Source organism: Serinus canaria, chromosome 6 (genome assembly GCF_022539315.1).
Source record: "Serinus canaria isolate serCan28SL12 chromosome 6, serCan2020, whole genome shotgun sequence".
Classification (NCBI taxonomy): domain Eukaryota; kingdom Metazoa; phylum Chordata; class Aves; order Passeriformes; family Fringillidae; genus Serinus; species Serinus canaria.
This window is the reverse complement of record NC_066320.1, coordinates 6694201-6711810: the sequence shown is the minus strand read 5'-3', so window position 1 is coordinate 6711810 and position 17610 is coordinate 6694201. Positions and strand designations below refer to the sequence as shown.

The 17610-nt window shown below is 42.8% G+C and overlaps 1 protein-coding gene across 7 annotated transcripts in view; it reads right to left on the bottom strand.

The window, feature by feature from the left end:
* ANK3 (ankyrin 3) overlaps positions 1-17610 on the bottom strand; it is a 339095-nt gene that overhangs the window by 40448 nt on the left and 281037 nt on the right. For all 7 annotated transcript variants that reach the window (XM_050975984.1, XM_050975977.1, XM_050975979.1 and 4 more), the window contains 7 exons: positions 15416-15640; positions 12158-12312; positions 5234-5445; positions 3247-3454; positions 2590-2686; positions 1174-1402; positions 442-567 (listed from right to left, as the gene is read on the bottom strand). In XM_050975984.1, coding sequence (XP_050831941.1) covers positions 442-567; positions 1174-1402; positions 2590-2686; positions 3247-3454; positions 5234-5445; positions 12158-12312; positions 15416-15640 — 1252 coding nt within the window. The remainder of the gene's footprint in view (positions 1-441; positions 568-1173; positions 1403-2589; positions 2687-3246; positions 3455-5233; positions 5446-12157; positions 12313-15415; positions 15641-17610) is intronic.

The window sequence follows — 17610 nt, the reverse complement described above, 5'->3', positions numbered from 1 at the left end:
TGTTTTGCTCTTGTGTTTACCAAAATGCTTAACAACCTCTCCAGCAGGGCAAGCTGTGACAAGGCTAAGGAAAGTGAGCACCATTCCTGGCCATTTAGAGATGAACAGTCTGCACACACCTTCTGAGGGCTGCTCTGCAGTACAGCACCTCCTTTGCTTAATCCCCTCAGAAACTGTGACCTACTGGTAAATATGTGGGGACTCCAATTTGAGATGTGGTTTTAGTAAAAGGTTGTGAATCCGTATCATGGGTATTCTGTTCCCAGATGTGCCAGCAGTTCTGCTGTGGCTTCAAGCAAAGCACCCTCTCCATGTTATTCACATATTAAAGAACTACACTTCCATCCCAGGGGCAAGTTAGTCCTGCAGGGCTGAAAAAGGGAAGTGGGACTGTGGGAAGTGAGGAAAGCAGTAGGATCATTGATTTAGTCTTTCTTTTACCTTTATAGAGAATGGCAGTCTATTTTCTTTGAAAGCATAAAAATTAAAAACAAGTTGCTGTCCTCCTTTAGTCAAAGGGGCCAGATTTCCATAGCAATCAACATAAATAGGTTTTCCTTCAAGAACCTATCAAAGCAAGAAATAAAGATCAATAAAACCTCTTTTAATATGAGATTAATGCACTATGCATACATAGTATACATAATATACATAAACACTATGATTTTCCCACACATCATTCCTGAGTTTAACACAGGTCCCCACTTGGTTACATTCAACAACAAATTAGAATGTCACTGTGCATTATGGCAAGGTATTATGAGTACAGGCAGTTTGGAAAAGCATAAGCCACCTGACTGGCTTTTCTCAAGAAAGAGTGTGCAATTTTCTTCAAGAAATATTAAGTGACTGTGATTTCACCACAAGCCAGTCCTGCACATGACTGTGTGCCTGCAGGGCCAATAAGAAAGAATTCCCTCTATCTGCAAAGCCCAGCCAGAGCTACTTGACAGCAGTGAGGGCAAACCCCACTGCAGACTGCACTGGGGCACCCACAAGTCCTCATGCTCCTCCAGCCTCATCCTGTTTTGTTCTGCCTTTGAGAAATTCCATGCCACGGCCTTGCTATGAATCTTTATATAACAGGGCTTGTCATGGCTTTTGCAGGAGCTGCTGCTACTTGGAAAGCACACTGCCCACCTACAAGGAAGAAGCCAGCTGCAAGGAATGTACCTCAATGTCTTTGCTTCTGGCAACTTCCTCAAAGTTCTCTTGTTGCTCCAAAGTTTTGTCCACTTTGTCGTCAGTCATGCAGAAGCAGCGCAAATTGGATTCCACGGGGTCATTCATTTTGGCAAATATCACAAACTTTGCCATGTAAGGAACACATATCAATTCTCTGTAAAGCTGTGTTGCCAGCCCAACAGTCTCTAGTACTTGGTGGCAGTCTGCGAGCCAAAATCTGAGTGGGGAAAAGTAAACCATTAAATCAACTTTTCATTATGCTCCAACAATTGCTTAAGGCTTAAAGAGAAACTGTGTCCTGTATCCTTGGTCATTTTGCGTGTGTACTGTCCTTGCAGAATTGCCAGAGCTGTAATCTTCCCTCTACTCTCAGCACAGGTTTAACCATACAGAAATGGGAATACCTGGCAATGAAATACTTATCTAACCCTTTTCACACTGGTTTCATAAAACTATCTTTTTGAAGGCTCATTTGAAGCCAAAGTTAGGAAATTGACTTTCATGCGACCATCTTCAATTTCCTGTAATGTGCTGATGCCTCACTATACATTTGATTTGCTAAAACAAACACCTTTATAACACACAGAGCAAATCACATCTCCCATTCAGGCTGAACCAAATATGGCCATGAAGTCTCTGGTGAAGTCTCCAGAGACAACTAAGTGTTCCTTATTGTTATTTTCTCACCTTATGATTAAGAGTTTGAAGACAAGTATGATAGAAATTACAAATGATTCATACTTTGTTTCAGTCTTTCCCACAATATTTCAGCCCTGATCTATTTGGTTTTACAGCAATTCTCTCTCTTTTCATAAAGGTTTTACAGTTGCCATGTAATTTACTGATTGATAAACACTCTACCTTCTATGCCATGAATTTTCTTCACTAGGATATGTGATTTGTACAGATCCTGTTAAATGCCTCCAATCAGCATGTAAGTCCATCAAGTCCATCAAAATTAATTTCAACTCACCATTTTTTACAAAAGATATTTCTATGAGAGCAATTTAACATAATTTTCAACTAAAAATCCCACAGCCAGAAATTAAACATCTTTAAATTTTTAAAGAAACACATTTTTATGAATCCCTCCTTTTTTTTTTTTTTAACAGGATGAACATTTTGAGCTTTCTCTCTCTGTTGCCATTTACAGAAAAACCAAAGCCCTGTGTGGCATGGCAGCCTTCAGAACAGGCTGTGTGCCCGCCAGGAGCCCCTGCCACAGCCAGGCCAGAGCTTTGTGTGTGTGGGACACTGATGGGCAGTGACACAGCAGCATCTGGGCCACCACCATTTCACCAGCCTCGTGAGAGGCTTCCAGAAAGCCAGAGCACAAGCTCCCAGCCAGGTGCTGGTCAAGGGAAGGCATTCCTGAGGTGCAGCTGGCAGGGTCTGCTCCCATACCTGGCAGAAACATTGGTGGTGAAGGAGACGCAGTCGTTGGAAAACGTCAGCGGCGTGGTGCCGGTGATATCCTCCCACTGCGCGGGCGAAGTGCCTCCTGTGCAAACACACACCAGGGAGAGTTCCTTTCAAACACTAAGAACACACAGACTGCAGAAAGAACATCTCTGTCTCCACACACTGAAAGAGAGCCTAGACATTAATGTTCTCCAACAGCTGAGCTCCGTGTTATGATGGAGCATCAACAATGCTACATGGCATCACACGTCACACAACAAAAAACAAAGATGTAAGCAAAGAGCAAGTCAACAGCAACCCCCCCCGATATCAGCAAGGACAGAATTACTTCTGCAACCTGCTTTTACTGACAAGCATGTTTAATAACCAAGAATGAAATTTTTCAAGACTGACATTCAATTTTTCAAAACTGAACAAGTGTTGGGAGAGTTCTTTTACAATGGGACCAGATACAAAGCTCAGGGAGCCAGTGGGAGCCTTGGAAATAACTTCAGCTGATTTTGCTCAGGAGAGCTGATCTGAGCCCCAGTGGCCCAGCACACCAAGGTTCCCTTACTGGAATGCAGGAGTAGTGAGAGTAAGAGTGAGCACAGAGCTGCTGCCACAGAAACCTTGGCAAAGAGCAGGGTTTCCTCTGACCTGTAATGCTACATAGGAGTCGAAGGCTGGGAGTCGTGTCTCCTTTGTACCCGTTGGTTACTCCTTCTCCTGATGGAGGTGGCACAGGAATTGTCATGGTTATTGGCTTATGGAATTTTCTTCTTCTTGGCTCCACAGTGACAATGGGACTGAATGTTGCTTTGTTTCCAAGGATTTTTTTGACAATCTCTTCTGGAACTGGTTGAGCCTGTCAACATGGGGGTCATACTTAGACTAGAGCTATGAACTGTTTAAAGACATGCAGAATTATTTTCTAAATGATAATTCCATTTTCTTTATATTTTCTGTAGAATTTTTTTCCCCCCCAGGAAGCCGTCTCAAGGGTGACTATTAGTGAAATTCATGTTTAGTTTTTGTTCAATCACTTATTCCTTATTTCCTAAATGCTAAATGGTAGAGCTACACCATAAATCTCAGAAGATTCCCTGCAGTACTTGCTGAGAGTTTTTCAGAGCACTTTTGGTTTTGCTCTTAATTTGCAGTGATTAATGACATTACGTACAATTTCAAATTGCAAAAATAGGCCTATTTTGCACTTGAGAAGTGAGGACTACACACTGTCTCCTGGAGGTGACAGACAATTCTTACATCTCTGCCAAACACAGATTCATGCTCTTGAGGAACACTGCACTCCCAACTGACCTCTGCACTCAGTGTTTCCTGTGATTATTAGAAAGAAATACTTGTTTGAGTCAAAATCACAAAGAATGCATGAAGTTACAAAAGATTTATAGGTAAATTTCACATTTTCTACAGTCAAAAGTGACAGACATGGTAATGGGAGTTTGCATCCATTGCCTTTTTAAGTTTTTTAAACTTTCAAGTCTGTTTCAATCAGGATGACCCACGACTTGCTAATATTCAAATTGCAGAGTGCACTGATATGCAGAGAACATGGCTACAGTCTCAGCAGTCACAACACTGCATACAGAGCTGTCATACTTCCCTCACACTGGAAAGCTCTGGGAAGGCAACTGCAAAAGCAGAACAGCACAGCTTCCATTTTCTCAAGATTAATCATCTTGAGATGTGAAATATCTTTAACAGAAATGTTTCAGTGTGAATTTCAAGCACTGCAATTCAAACCAGCATCTCTTTTTCATAACTTGTCATACTATTAAGGGAATTTTAAGTGATAACTAACTGAACTCAAATATGCCTCCTATTCCTATGGAATATTTCTCCACTTTCTGTGCAGTTAGTTTAAGTAGAATTTAAGCTATATGGTCTTCCCAGATTTCACCCTTAGAAATGACAGTGGTGAATATCCTAAGACACAGCAGATGTACACGGGAGGTTTTAAATTCAAACCAGCATCTCTTTTTCATGAACCCATCAGACTTGTCATACTATTAAGGGAATTTTAAGTGATAACTAACTGGTCTCGAAGATGCCTCCTATTCCTACAGAATATTTCTCTGCTTTCTGTGCAGTTAGTTTAAGCAGAATTTAAGCTATATGCTCTTCCCAGATTTCACCCCTAGAAATGCCACTGGTGAATATCCTAAGACACAGCAGATGTACATGGGATGTTTTTGACTCAGTAACAGCTGGCAAACAGCTGCATGTAATCCCTACCAAACACATTCCTGTGGCAGAGGGCAGCCCAGTGACCCCATTCACAAGCTGCTGCTTTGCCACAGCAGACAGGGACTGCACAGTGGCTGTAGACTTGCTGGGCCTGTGACAGCTCCAGGTCTTTGCTTTCCTCTCTCCATTCCTGGGATGCTAAGCCATGACCACGGAGGTGATCCAAGGAGAGCTGGGCTGTGCCACAGGGAGGAGGACTGTGCACCACCTGTGCCTGAAGGACACTGAGCGTGCCCAGGCGGACTTGTGCCAACTCAGAGCTCAGGTGTGAAGAAGGCCCTCGTCACAAACCACTGCTAAAGAGCAGTGTAAGCCCCTGGAAGCTCCATACTTCCAGAGAGGTGCGCTGAGAGAAGCTGCACTGAAGCAGCTTTACCTGGAGCCCCACGCGGATCCTCTTGGTCAGAGCCCCCTCGGGGAAGGCGGCCTGCACCCGTGGCACCGTGGTGCTGCTCAGCACGCCGCCCTCGGGCCCGATCTGGTTGCTCTCCTGCTTGATCCGGGAAACGACGGCGAAGTACTGGGGGAAATCCTTGGTGACGATCCTGCAGATCCGCTTCTTCTCCAGCTCCTCCGCACTGTCCAGCTCTGCGGGAACAAGACAGGTCAAACCTTCAGGCATCCCCAGCCCAGGTTCATCCCACACACATCTGGGGCTTTGAATAAGCCTTAAAATGCCCAAGAAGGTTGGGAGGTTTATTATTATTTATTTACTACAGCAGTAAAAAAAAAGCCATTCAATGCTATCAATTATCAAGCTTTGTTTTTTCTGTGAACTTTTGTATAAATCTTGACGATGAGGGCCAACAGCAATAGGCAAAAAGACTTGCTAGGACACCTAAGTAGTCAGGTGTAGAATCCTTTGAAGCCCTCAGGGAAGTCCCTAGGTGTGACAGTCTCTGCAGTAGCAGCTGCCACAGAATGACAGAATTGTCATGAATTGTCACATGGCATAGAAGTCCAAGGAAGGCTGAAGAAGATATTCAAGCTTCTTCCCTCTCTCATTTCCATCTGATCTTTCAGAGCATAGCTCCATATTATTCCCAGACTGTCTCCCCATATAGTTTTGGCATAAAGAAAACCACAGGAGATCACAGTCAGTTCATGACCTATCTCCCTTCGTGCCAGGTGTGCAATCCAGAGCTTGGCCACCTGAGGCACTTGAGACAGTTATTGCCCAGACTGGCATCCAACAGATCCTGACCAGACACTGAGCTCTCCATGAAACTGTGGAAGCAACAGAGCTGTCTCCCAGCACCACCAGTGAACCAAGAGCAAGCTTCCCTTCCCCATCAGGATTCCAGCCATTTGGTTATCTATCCCAGAATAACTGCACTGTGCCCCTCACTTCCTAGAGAACCTTAGATACCTCAGATACAACTGAAACAGAGTCAGGTTACCAACCATTAGTGCTCTCAGCCACATTCCCAGTTTGTAGGGTCACCAGGGCTCAGAAAGGTGCATAGAGTACCTATCCCTATCAATTAGTTTAGCACATGAGATAGTTTTCTGCATTTATGCACTGGGGAAAAATCTGATAAAACGAAAACATGATGACTTTTGCAACTGTATGTGTGTGTATCCATATATAATTTGCACTGGTGTCCCAAATGCATTGGTGAAATCCCTGTGATCTAAACACCATAAACAAATGGAGACAATTATATAACTGTCATGCATTTCTCCTTGTAGCTTCTAGCACTTGGCCTTTTTATCTATTGTAATGGGATTTCATTGCAGCACTCCACAAATTTCAGCCCTTATTTTCCTCCTAAGAAAGGGAATTTCTAAATAAAGTCTGTTCCTCAAAAGATGACATTTTTATCAGATCCAGCAAGAGAAAGCAGGAACACCAGAAATAATACTAAGACAAAAGACACTTGTAAAATACTTTTTGTGACTGAGAGATTTTCCTCCTCTAAACATGTAAGCTCAATCACAATTCCAATAAAACTAGAATGCAAATTTGGTAAAAAGTCAGTTTTCCACTTTAAAACATTCAGTAGATAGTTTGGATTAATCTCACAGTGTTGCTGTGGATCATATGCACCAACCAGAAGTGAATAATTTCTTATCATAATGTCAGCTTCCATTTACTTTGACTCAGAGATTGATATCTGAAGCCCTCTATGAATTAGTCACTCTGCCTGCAGCCTCTGGAAGCAATGGCTTGTGCAGGAGACAAACTGGATTCCTAAACTCCCAGGCAGGTATCATCTTGACTGGTAAATCCTCATCATCTCCTGTTTATTGCTAGAGAAAAAACCCACTCTAAAATGCTCTCAGAGGTGAAGGATAATTAAAATTCTCCTGAAATGGAAAAATAGTGATTTGTACAAGAACATTTCAAAGTCCTTTGAACCTGGCAGGCACCTTCCTTCAGAGGAGGGAGATGGGAAGATAAGAGAGGCAGAGCAATAGTCAGGCATGGAGAGGAGTTGGACTATATATAGGGAGGTTGTGTTTGGATACACAACCTCCCTATATATACATTTATAAGTCTCTATATGAAGTTGCCCTCTTACAGGGAAAAGAAAAGTTGATGAGCAATCAAACCATCTCTCTCACTGCCCTGAGAAATGCAGTGTTAGCATGACAGAATTAATGAAACAGGGAAAACTAGTCCTGGGAGAGGTCACGTTTCCCAAACACACCTCATGCATTTTACAGAGGGAGATAACATCACTGCTACTTCCCTCAGCTGCTGACACTTCATTCCTGGGCAGAGTGTTTCAATGATAAGCCTTGAAGCATTTTTTGGTTAGGTGGTTGGGTTTTGGAGGGAAGGGGGTTTTAGCCACAGAGCAGTATGCTGTGCACCCCATCAGGCAGATAGGGATAGCAAAGCATGGAGAGGCAAAGCAGAAAGGTTAGTGGCAGAACTGGGAAGAATCTCCCAGTGCCACTGTCTCTCTGGCTGGTGCTAACAGCCCAAGAACTCTTACAGCCACTCAGCTTCAGTGAGTCAAAAGAAAGGTATGGTGAATATTTTGTGTGCAGAAGTCTTCTCCTGCCACCCATGTGTGGGTACACCTACCCTGCAATGGTTTGGTGTCTGACCTTCCACAGGAGTGGTGGAGGAGAGAGGAGATGGACAGAGGGGAAGGAGGCAGGAAAAGAACCTCACAGAGTGTGATGCAGGCTGCCACACGAACATTAAGGCTCCAGGACTGGAGAAGAGAAACCCAGCCATGTCCTCCAAGGTCAAGAGGGACCTCACACAGGCTGTCTCAGGTCAAGGAAAGCAATCACAACAGTTCTCTCTGGTGAGAGGCAGTTGTGGATCAAGTTCATCCACATCTAATACCTTTCTTTTTTTACTTTCAGATAAGGTAACAGAGAACAAGGATCTTCTGACTCAAAATAAAGCAAGACAAGTCACAGAACACCTGGCTGTTTCATGAGCTTTGAGGTGTCTTTGTGTGGATCTGGTTTCCCTTGCCAGGGCCTCAAAAGAATTTTGCTAGCACTGAAAAAGCAAATCTCACCTGACTGAACAGCTCTCTGAGTTGTGCAACCCTCCCTCAGTCCTGGCTGGAGCAGAGCTGACCTTGTCACAGTGCCCAGACCTCAGGGTGGGGTGAGCACAGGATCACAGTTCTCCCCACACAGAGCTGTACCCATTCAGGAATTGCTGAACTAAAAACACAGCATGCAGGAGGCAGCTTCCACATGGAGAAAAATCCAGGAGGGGGATGGAGGCAGGGAGAGCATGTGGCAAGGGGCAAGGAGCAACTGAGGGCAGGAAGATGCTGGCAACCAGACCCACGCTCCCAGCCTCAGTGTTTCACACACATAACCAGACACTCCCAGTGCCACAGGATGTTTCACCCTCAAATAAGGCAATGTCCTTTATGGCTATTTTTGTGTGGTCTTTTATCCATTCACAACATACAGTTTAACAGCAATATGCTTAAAAACTTTTCTTGGAAAGGGGGCAACATCAATGCAGAGTGATTTATGGTGGTATTTTTCACTTCAAGCATAAACAAGGTCACACTCTGATTTGATCTGTCGATTCAGTTATGTAAAAACTCCTGCTTCCCATCTGAAACCACACTGTGCAGCTGCAAGCTTACTGCAGCCACAAGCATTTGCATTTCTTGGCTCACTCACTAGTTTGCAAATAACTTTTAAAAGATTAGCTACCCCAGTGTGTGCATTTGTGCCCACAATCTGTCTACAGCTACCTCTAAAGGGTGAAGGAATGTTAAAAGCAAAGAGAAGTTATCTATAAAAGGAGCTTGTCTGAAAACATGAAGTATTTACCAATTACAAGACAGAGAGCTTCTTCCTAAAAAAAGGAATACATTCCAAAAATACATATATTTTATTTGATTAAAGTATAAATAAAAAGAATATGGCCAAGAGCTGTGAATTGCTACCCTTGTGTTTGGAGCCACACTCCTCCTACTCCTAAAAATGCCAAGTTCCCTGTATTTGCCTAAGTACAGCACCATCCTTAAAATAAAACCTATTTGAGCAGAAACCTGACTGCACCAAAAAAAAAAGGCTCTTTACATCACGGTTCACTGTTCTCTCCTGATAATAACCCAAAAGTTCTGCTGTTGTTTAATGGTGCAGCAGCCCTGGAGCAGTGCCTCCTGCCCGGGATGATCTGGGGTCTAGGATGAGGTTTCCCAGCAGATGGTGCTGCTCCCAGTGCAGAGCAGGCTTTTGGTTTGTGACTGAGGCGTGTCCTTGCTCTCATCCCTGCATGCAGAATTATTTTCTAAATGATAATTCTATTTTCTTTATATTTTCTGTAGAATTTTCTTTCCCCCAGGAAACCTTCTCAAGGGTGATTATTAGTGAAGTTCACGTTTAGTTTTTATTCAACAACTCACTCCTGATTTCCTAAATGCTAAATGGTAGAGCTGCACTATAAATCTCAGAAGGTTCCCTGCAGTATTTGCTGAGAGTCTTTCAGAGCATGTTTGGTTTTGTTCTTAAGGGGGAGAGCAAAACAGGAACAACCAAGCAGAGCAGCAAACTGCATCACTAAAGCTTGGCCTATTAAGGAGCTGCAATAAAGGTCTGATTGCCCCCCTGCACTACAGGGTAGGAAAGGACTTGTGATCACAGCAGCTTTGACAGAAAAGCTGTTTTTAACAGAAAATGGGCACTTCTGCAGCACCTCCTGGCACTCAGAGATGATTATGCAGATGAGTTTTCTTGCAAAGGCACACTAAATTTCTCTAAATGACTATGTGGCTGCTTTTCATTTAAATTAAAGCTTGCTTCTGCCTCCAGAGTTCATACCTGGAATAAAACTTCTTCCAAAGTTATGTCTTCTGAGATGCAAGATACTCCCCCCGAGCCAAGTCTGACTGTGGTATTTTGTAACAAAACACCAGAAGTTCAGATGAAAAAAAAGCCAACTCACTCAAGTCTACAAATTTGTTATTTTGCAAAGGTGTAATTTAACTAGAGTGGAATTTTGTCAAAACCTTTGTCAAAGGGTTAACACCATGCATCAAAATAGTCAAAACTATTTTGATGCACAGTGGGGTTTTTTTTGTTTGTTTTTTTATTTTGCTTTCCTAGCTAGAGAAGGATTAAGCTAAAACAAACTGAACAAATAATCACTACAGCAAATGTGTCTACAGTATTTTTTTCCTTTTCCTCTCACAAATGCTTGCCTGGATTTCTAAAAGCCATTCCTGAGGTTTGGCTTTTAAGGTGTCAAATATTTTTCACTCTAACAGAATAATGTCCATCATACTTTGTGTGATTATTTGGCTGCACTTTTACCCACCAATCTCAAACAGCAGCTCCCCAGAGGGAAAGAGCCACCTGAAACCCTCAGTAGATCAGAAAATTGTCCTGTGGCTCCATACTGTGAAGCTTATTATTTTAGACTCTAAGTACTGAGGGCTTCATGCCCTCCTCTCTCAAAGTGTTTTTATTTATTGAGCTCATCTCTGTAAATTGTCAATTTATCCATATGTGAGCTCTTCCAAATGTGTTGCAAGCTGCAGCACTCCAGAACAATATTTCTGTGCCCAGATTTCCTACCCCCAAATCAAACTAAGCTCAGTTTGAGAAGAACATGAAGGAAATAAGCAAGCTGCTGATCAGTGCTGACTACCTCAACCCCTGTCAAGGCACCACTACTTCACCCAAATACCAAATCATCACTTCTGATCCCATGCCAGTGTGCAGAGAAGGAGGGACAGTGGTGAGATTTTTCTTTTTCAAAGGCTGCAACTACTGCATTCAATCCTGCAGCAATCATAATTCCCCAAGCCATACTATCCTGGACCATGTCCATCTCTTGCTTGTTGTGCTGCTTTTAGGTACCCTTCGGTGATGAGGTTTATTTTATTTTTCCAAACCCACTGGCAAAACATTTGCAGTGTTTCTGCCCTCCTGTCTGGTTGCTTCTATTACATTTATTTTAAAACAAATAGATCATCACAAAGCAAGCAGATCTTTGCTGTTGCTTTGTGTTTGTACAAGCTCAGGTGCAGCTCAAATACTTCAAAGTGAAGCCTTTCCTGCTGCCCCCATGTGGATATGTTTATCCTATGGACAAACCCTTCCAGAAAACCAAAGTTCACACCACAAACTGTTCATTCACACTCAGATGCAAAGAGCTCGAGAAATGGTTTATCAGCATGAGGATTGAAAAATGCTTCCTAGGAAAAGAAAGCAGTGGTGCCAAGGGATGGCTGCAGCCCCACAGCCTGGCTTTGCCCATGATTTGTCTTCGGGGACCATCTGTGACAGCATCTTCTGATGGATTTGTACAGCTGGGGGCCCTCATCTTGAGGGACTCTCACACCACCAGCAATGCTCAAGCAAAACAAGGGAGCCAGACTTCCCAGATGGGCATCAGGATGGCAGGCTGTGCACTTGTGGGAGGCAATCTCCAACAAGACCATTTGAAACAAGAATGCTCTAGGGGCCAAGCTCAGTGTCCGTGGGAAGGCCCCACAGAGCTACTATTGACACTTGATTGTTGGTTTGCAATGACCTTCCTGTGGCCCTGCCTGAGCACACAGACACGTGTGCCTCCAGCTGGGTGTGATTCTCAAATTCATGCTGGAAAGCAACTGTGCAAACTCTGCTAAGCTTGGCAAGGCTTCAGACCAAAATTCACCGCTCATTTCAGGATGTCTCCAGGCCACTGCAGAACAGTTTCTCCTTATGCTCTTTCCATCAGTTTAATATGGAATGCACACTGTATTCCCTGAAGTCAGACATCTCCTGCGCTGTTTCAGTTTAGTTTGCTTTATTCAGCCCATGTTAGCAAGCCTTCACAAAGGCAAGGCTAAAGCTCTGAGAAAATATTTACCTTCATCCATGCCATTAAGTATTTCAGTTAAGTCTTCATGTTTGCTGTCATATTGGTGCTCCTTCCACGTTTCACCGTTCTCACTCCGGAGTACGATCAGCTCTCGTTCCTTGCCTCGCATTGATCCAAAATGTGGGATTTCCACTATGACAGGGCTAGGGAAAAAGGAACCGTGTTATTTTTAACCCTATATTTCCTCCCTGCCCTCAATTTCCTATGGGTCCTTAAGAAAATTACAGTCATTTTTAATAGTAAACACTGCTACGGTAAAAATGCTTTTAAAATTGCCAAAGCTGCACAATCCTTTATCATTTAAACTATATTAATGGATAAATCAAAAGTACTAATATATAGCTTGATTTTAGTGCAAATATTTTGAAATATCTGCCTCCAAGAAAAAAATAGTGACAACTTTTAGTAAGGAGCATCCTCCTTGCTCATTTATCCCAGGGTGTAGGTGATCCAACCTGCCTCCAGCACACACAGCACTGCTGACTTTTAACTGGTATTAGCCAGTTAGTCAAAGTCTGGATTTGGCTCAGAGAGTTTGAAGGGACAAAGTCAGTTCAGAAGCAGTCTGTCTATCCCAGTGCATGCAACAGCCACTGACTGTAACAGGAACCATGCATTTATGCAGATTTTGAACTTCAAACTAAGTCCCATAGTTTTCAAAGCTCTCCCTGCTCTCTGTTGATGCAGCTCCTGTGAAATAAAAGAGACTGTTTTTCTTTAGCTCCACTTTCTGGTTCTCATGCCCAGCATCACAGCTGCAACCTCTGCACAGCAAACATCACAGGGGAATTGTTAGATCCTTTCAGAATGGGCTTCTCTGGGTTGAACAACATCACAACCACATTTATATTAGTTACTGTCAAACATTTTTGGGGGAAGGAAAGGGAATGAGAAGGTGGTTAATAATACACCTATGTCACCAGACAATGTACCTTCCACAGAGGACTGCAAGTGCATTACTGAACAGTTTGTATGAACAACCAACAGAAACCACCATTCACTTCATGTGCCATTCCTCAACAAAACAGACACTGTTGCCAAACACTTCACAGGCAGGATATGCATTTTAAAGTATGCTAGGACAAACCGACTGAAATCACACAGTAAGTGAACATTTATGGATTATGCAGCTTTAAGACATTTAAATAGACAGTATCATCATTTTCCTACAGAGGTTGTAAAGGGTTTAACTGCTTTGTAACAACTTGGTTAAAAGCAGTGTCACATGATGGGAGAAGGGTGCAGCATTTCTGTGGTACATCTGCCAGGTGTTATATCTGCAGGTGTTGCGTGCATTAACCAATTCATCACTTCAGCATGAAATCACAACAGCCATCACGGGGAAAAAACAAACTAGCTTGAAGCCCAATTTGCACATTAAATTCCCATGGAGAAGAGTTAGTCTTTTTTTTCCCCATGAAAATAATAAAAATGGTTTCATTAATATATATTTTAGATGCTTTTAGGAACACCCAGGCTATTTTTCAAGTCTCAAGTCCTTTAACAAAAAATTAGGAATGTAGCTGCTCTCTCCCATTGTGCACAGCAAGAAAATACCAAAAACTCAAATACACTGCTTAAGATATTGACTCTCTAGTTCAAAAAGAATACAAGCTGAAAACTAAGGCCATAGTACAATCTTTGCAGGCTAATATTTCAGATACTGTCTCTGTAAATATTTAGAAACTACACAATTTTGTGCATGACATTTAACAAGAATACTCAGTGAGAAGGTATTGAACAGGTTTGGAACACCAAACACTCACCAATATTTTGAAAACCTAATGCAATAATTTTCACAATGTGGTTTGAAAACAACAGTGAGAAACGTATGGAAACATCCTTGCATGTTTAGACTATACACAGCAGTCCCTTTGGGTAGCATACTTGGCTTTGTAAATTTAGTGTAACAAGATGCCTCTTGCAGGTTGCAAAGATTAGTATTTCTCCAATTGATTCTTGCTGAATCAATTAATTCACTTAAAACCATTTTTTTTTCTGAATAATCTTTCATAAGTAATGGACTTTACGTGATCACATTTTACAAATGCTCTTCCCAAAACAGTGTCACCTGAGGCCTGTAAATACCTTCTCTACCACAGGGTTGAACTTAAAGGACTGCCACTGTGTATTAGAATGTATTTAATGCAGTAGAAACACTTCAAATTTAAAAAATTACAAAAGCACAGAAGTTATGAAAGCAGAATGCTGGCAGTGAATTTTACATGCCTATAAGCACAAGGTAGTAGCAGAGCTCTATTAAATCAAGCCACTATGATTTTCTTTCAGTGACATAGATCAACTGAAAGTTTTAGGAAACTTAAAGAAAATAATGGGATTAACAAAAAATTGGAAACAAAAGAAAAACTGTAGACATTCTGTATCTTTTCCGTATATATCCTACCCAATAAATTTTGTTCCTTGTGGACCAAGCTGCAGGATTCGGCTAACCATGCTCTCACCCTCATTTAGAGGGGGAGGACTTTTAGGAAGATGCAGTTTACTGAATAACATCCATGCAGCAGGAAGAGAAACGAGAAGGGGAAATTAGGAACAAGCTGTCATTCCCGACAGAACCAGCAGTTTATACCAGGGTGCCACTCACGGTAATGAACAAAATTTATAATTAGGAAAAAAAAAAGGCCACATCATAGTGGATTGTTTTCCCTACTTTAAGCTTTAAAAACAGTCAGTTCCTAGCACTGGTACTACTTGTACCACCACTCCACAGCAGGTGCTCCACCGTCACTCCGAGTGGTTTTGCTCCACAAGATGGGAGACAGGCAGCTCCCAGCAACTCCAGAGGGAGCTGCGCACTCATTGGGAACAGAGCTCAGTACCTGGGTCCCTGTGGGTGTCTCCAGACAATTCCTTGTGATAGTGCTGTTTCTTCACATACTCTACAAGCAAGAGGGTCAGAACCTGCTCTGGGTTTTCAGTGTGTGACTCCTCCTGACTTCCAAGGCAGGGTTGCATGAGTAGATGGGGGTGGGACCTGGCCTTCCCATGGCTTTCCTTACCTTCACCTCCATCCTGCAGTCATCAAAGAGGCAAAACTCTCCTTAAAATGCAAGGGTTCTTTACAGAAGGAATGGCAGGTCGGCATTTTTTAATGTTTTAAGTTAAGCAGCCTGTGCTACGTGCTCAGATGAGGTAGAGTCAACGTTCAACAACTTCAATCCACAGAATAAAGGGAACGAAAGGTGCGACATGAGCAGGAGCAATTAAACTCGCAGAACAACTCACCCTAAAAACTGTGCCCCTGCTGGCCCCATCTCTACAAGCCGACTTGCCAATCCTTCTCCTTCAACCATGGGTGGTGGGCTGGCCAGCTTGTGCCTCTTGACCAGGCGGCAGGTGATGCGCGTGGGCGCCGTGCACTTCCGCGGCGGGATGATGATCCGCATGCCGTGGTGCCGACTGCCCCTCATGGAGCCCCCGCGGGCATCCACCATGAAACTAACCAGGAAACTGCACCAAAAAAAAGGAAACACTTCAGTGAAAGTTGTCTTGAAACTAGCAGAGGATCAGCAATAAGTCAGCAGACACAGACTTCAAAACATTAGAAAAGTCATCCCGATCCCAGCTAAACTAAAAAAGAATATAAAGATCCTTCCAAAACTTGTACTTGCATGTTAACTATTGGTTATCAAAAGCAGGAATTGCTAAAGCTCTAGCAACATCATGGTGAAATGACCATGTTCTGCTGGGCAGTTTGGATTAAAATTGTACACAATAAGTGTATTAGTCGTGGTTTGTTAGAATTTTAAAACATCCCTTTGTTGCTGTTAGCTCTATTGTCCACAAATGAGAGTAATTAGCCTCACATGCATAAAGCAACCAGACAGTGTAGAAAAAGGAGAATCAAAAATGTTTATTATTTTAGGAACCTCAGTCTTTAAAACCTTCCCACTGTCTCATTTGCAAATACTCTTGATGGCTGCCAGAGCAAGTGCCAGCACCATGGGTGAGAGTCCAGGCTACCAAGGGCTTCCACTGATGGGGAAGATAAGTGATGACTACCAAGTACATAACTTCCTTTAGGCTGTTGGCTCCCTGGAGGAAATCATGCCATTACTTCTCTTTGAAGATTAGATTCATTAGCAAAAAAAAGAGACAATAAAGAAAAATCACACTTGCTAGTGTCATTCCAATGCATAATTTTCCATTTTTTCATAAGAGAGTAAGAAGTTATATTTGTAAATGATGAGTGGTATATTTTTTAATAAATTCCTTTCTATCAACATGGGAATAATTAAAATTAACAATTCATACTAGAATAGCTTCAGGTAGGAGATGCAATAACAGGCTGGGACACAAGTTACCAGCTCAGTCTTGAAGCCAGTACAGATTTTGTTTGTTCCTTCTGTATGACAGACCCGGACACAGCTGACACATCTGTCATGCGGCTTCACTATTTTAAAGGCTGTTGCCAAAACTTCCAGCTTTTAAGAACTAAACCATCACATGACTAACAGGTGAATCCATTCAATTTCCTGGCTCCTGACAGCAAAGTGAACTAAGGGTGTCAGCCAGTAATCCAGGGGATTGTGATGGCTCTTGGAAAAAAGCCCCCAAGTGCTCTGAAGTGTGACTGGGAATTTGTGCAACACAGTTCCATTTGCTCTGAGACCAGCAGGATATCAACAGCAGCAGCTGACAGGCACTGGCCAGGCCTGCAAATAAACTGTATTTAGAAGTCTGGCCAACATGGGAGGGAAAAATCTGCACAGAAGCAGGAGAGAAATCAACATTTGGTATTTAGCAGTCTGCAGGAGAGAAGTGAGTAGGGACACAAGCTATAAATATTGGAAGCATGATGGAAATGTTGTCCTGCTGAATTCCAGATCAAGATGTTGCTACATTGCCTTTCTTCAAATTTAAGTCCATCAGTAATGATGGGGAGGTAAAACTGCTCTCTGAGATGACCCTAGCCCAAATTCACAATTTCTCATGCGCCAGACACTTTACAAAACTGAGGCATGATATTTCACAGTAGTTCTCATACAGAAAAACTGTATCCACATTCCATGCTTCTCTCCTAGATAAATGCACTGCACACTCCAGCAAATCCAAATGTTGCCACTAGGGTATCCCAGCTCCTCACAAGAGGAATTGTTTCAGCAGGACAGGATCCTGGCTAACCAAACACTTTTCATAAACGTCAGACTTGTGTCAGAAGCAGTACACTTGATCTTTAAATTGTGTACTCTATAAGTGATTATAATCTTATTATTTATGGATGCTTAGCTAGCCTTTTAGAAACATGCATGGTTTCTGTCTGCAGAGGAGCTGGGGCCCTTTCAGACTGGAAGTTTGTAGGATGCAGGGATGCCTGGCTGGAGCATCCCCTGGGCTGAAGCTGCAGCAGCTCCAGGGAGGCACAGCTGGTCAGAGCACCATGGAGGAGCCTCCTGGGGAGCCTGGCAAGGCTGGGCTTG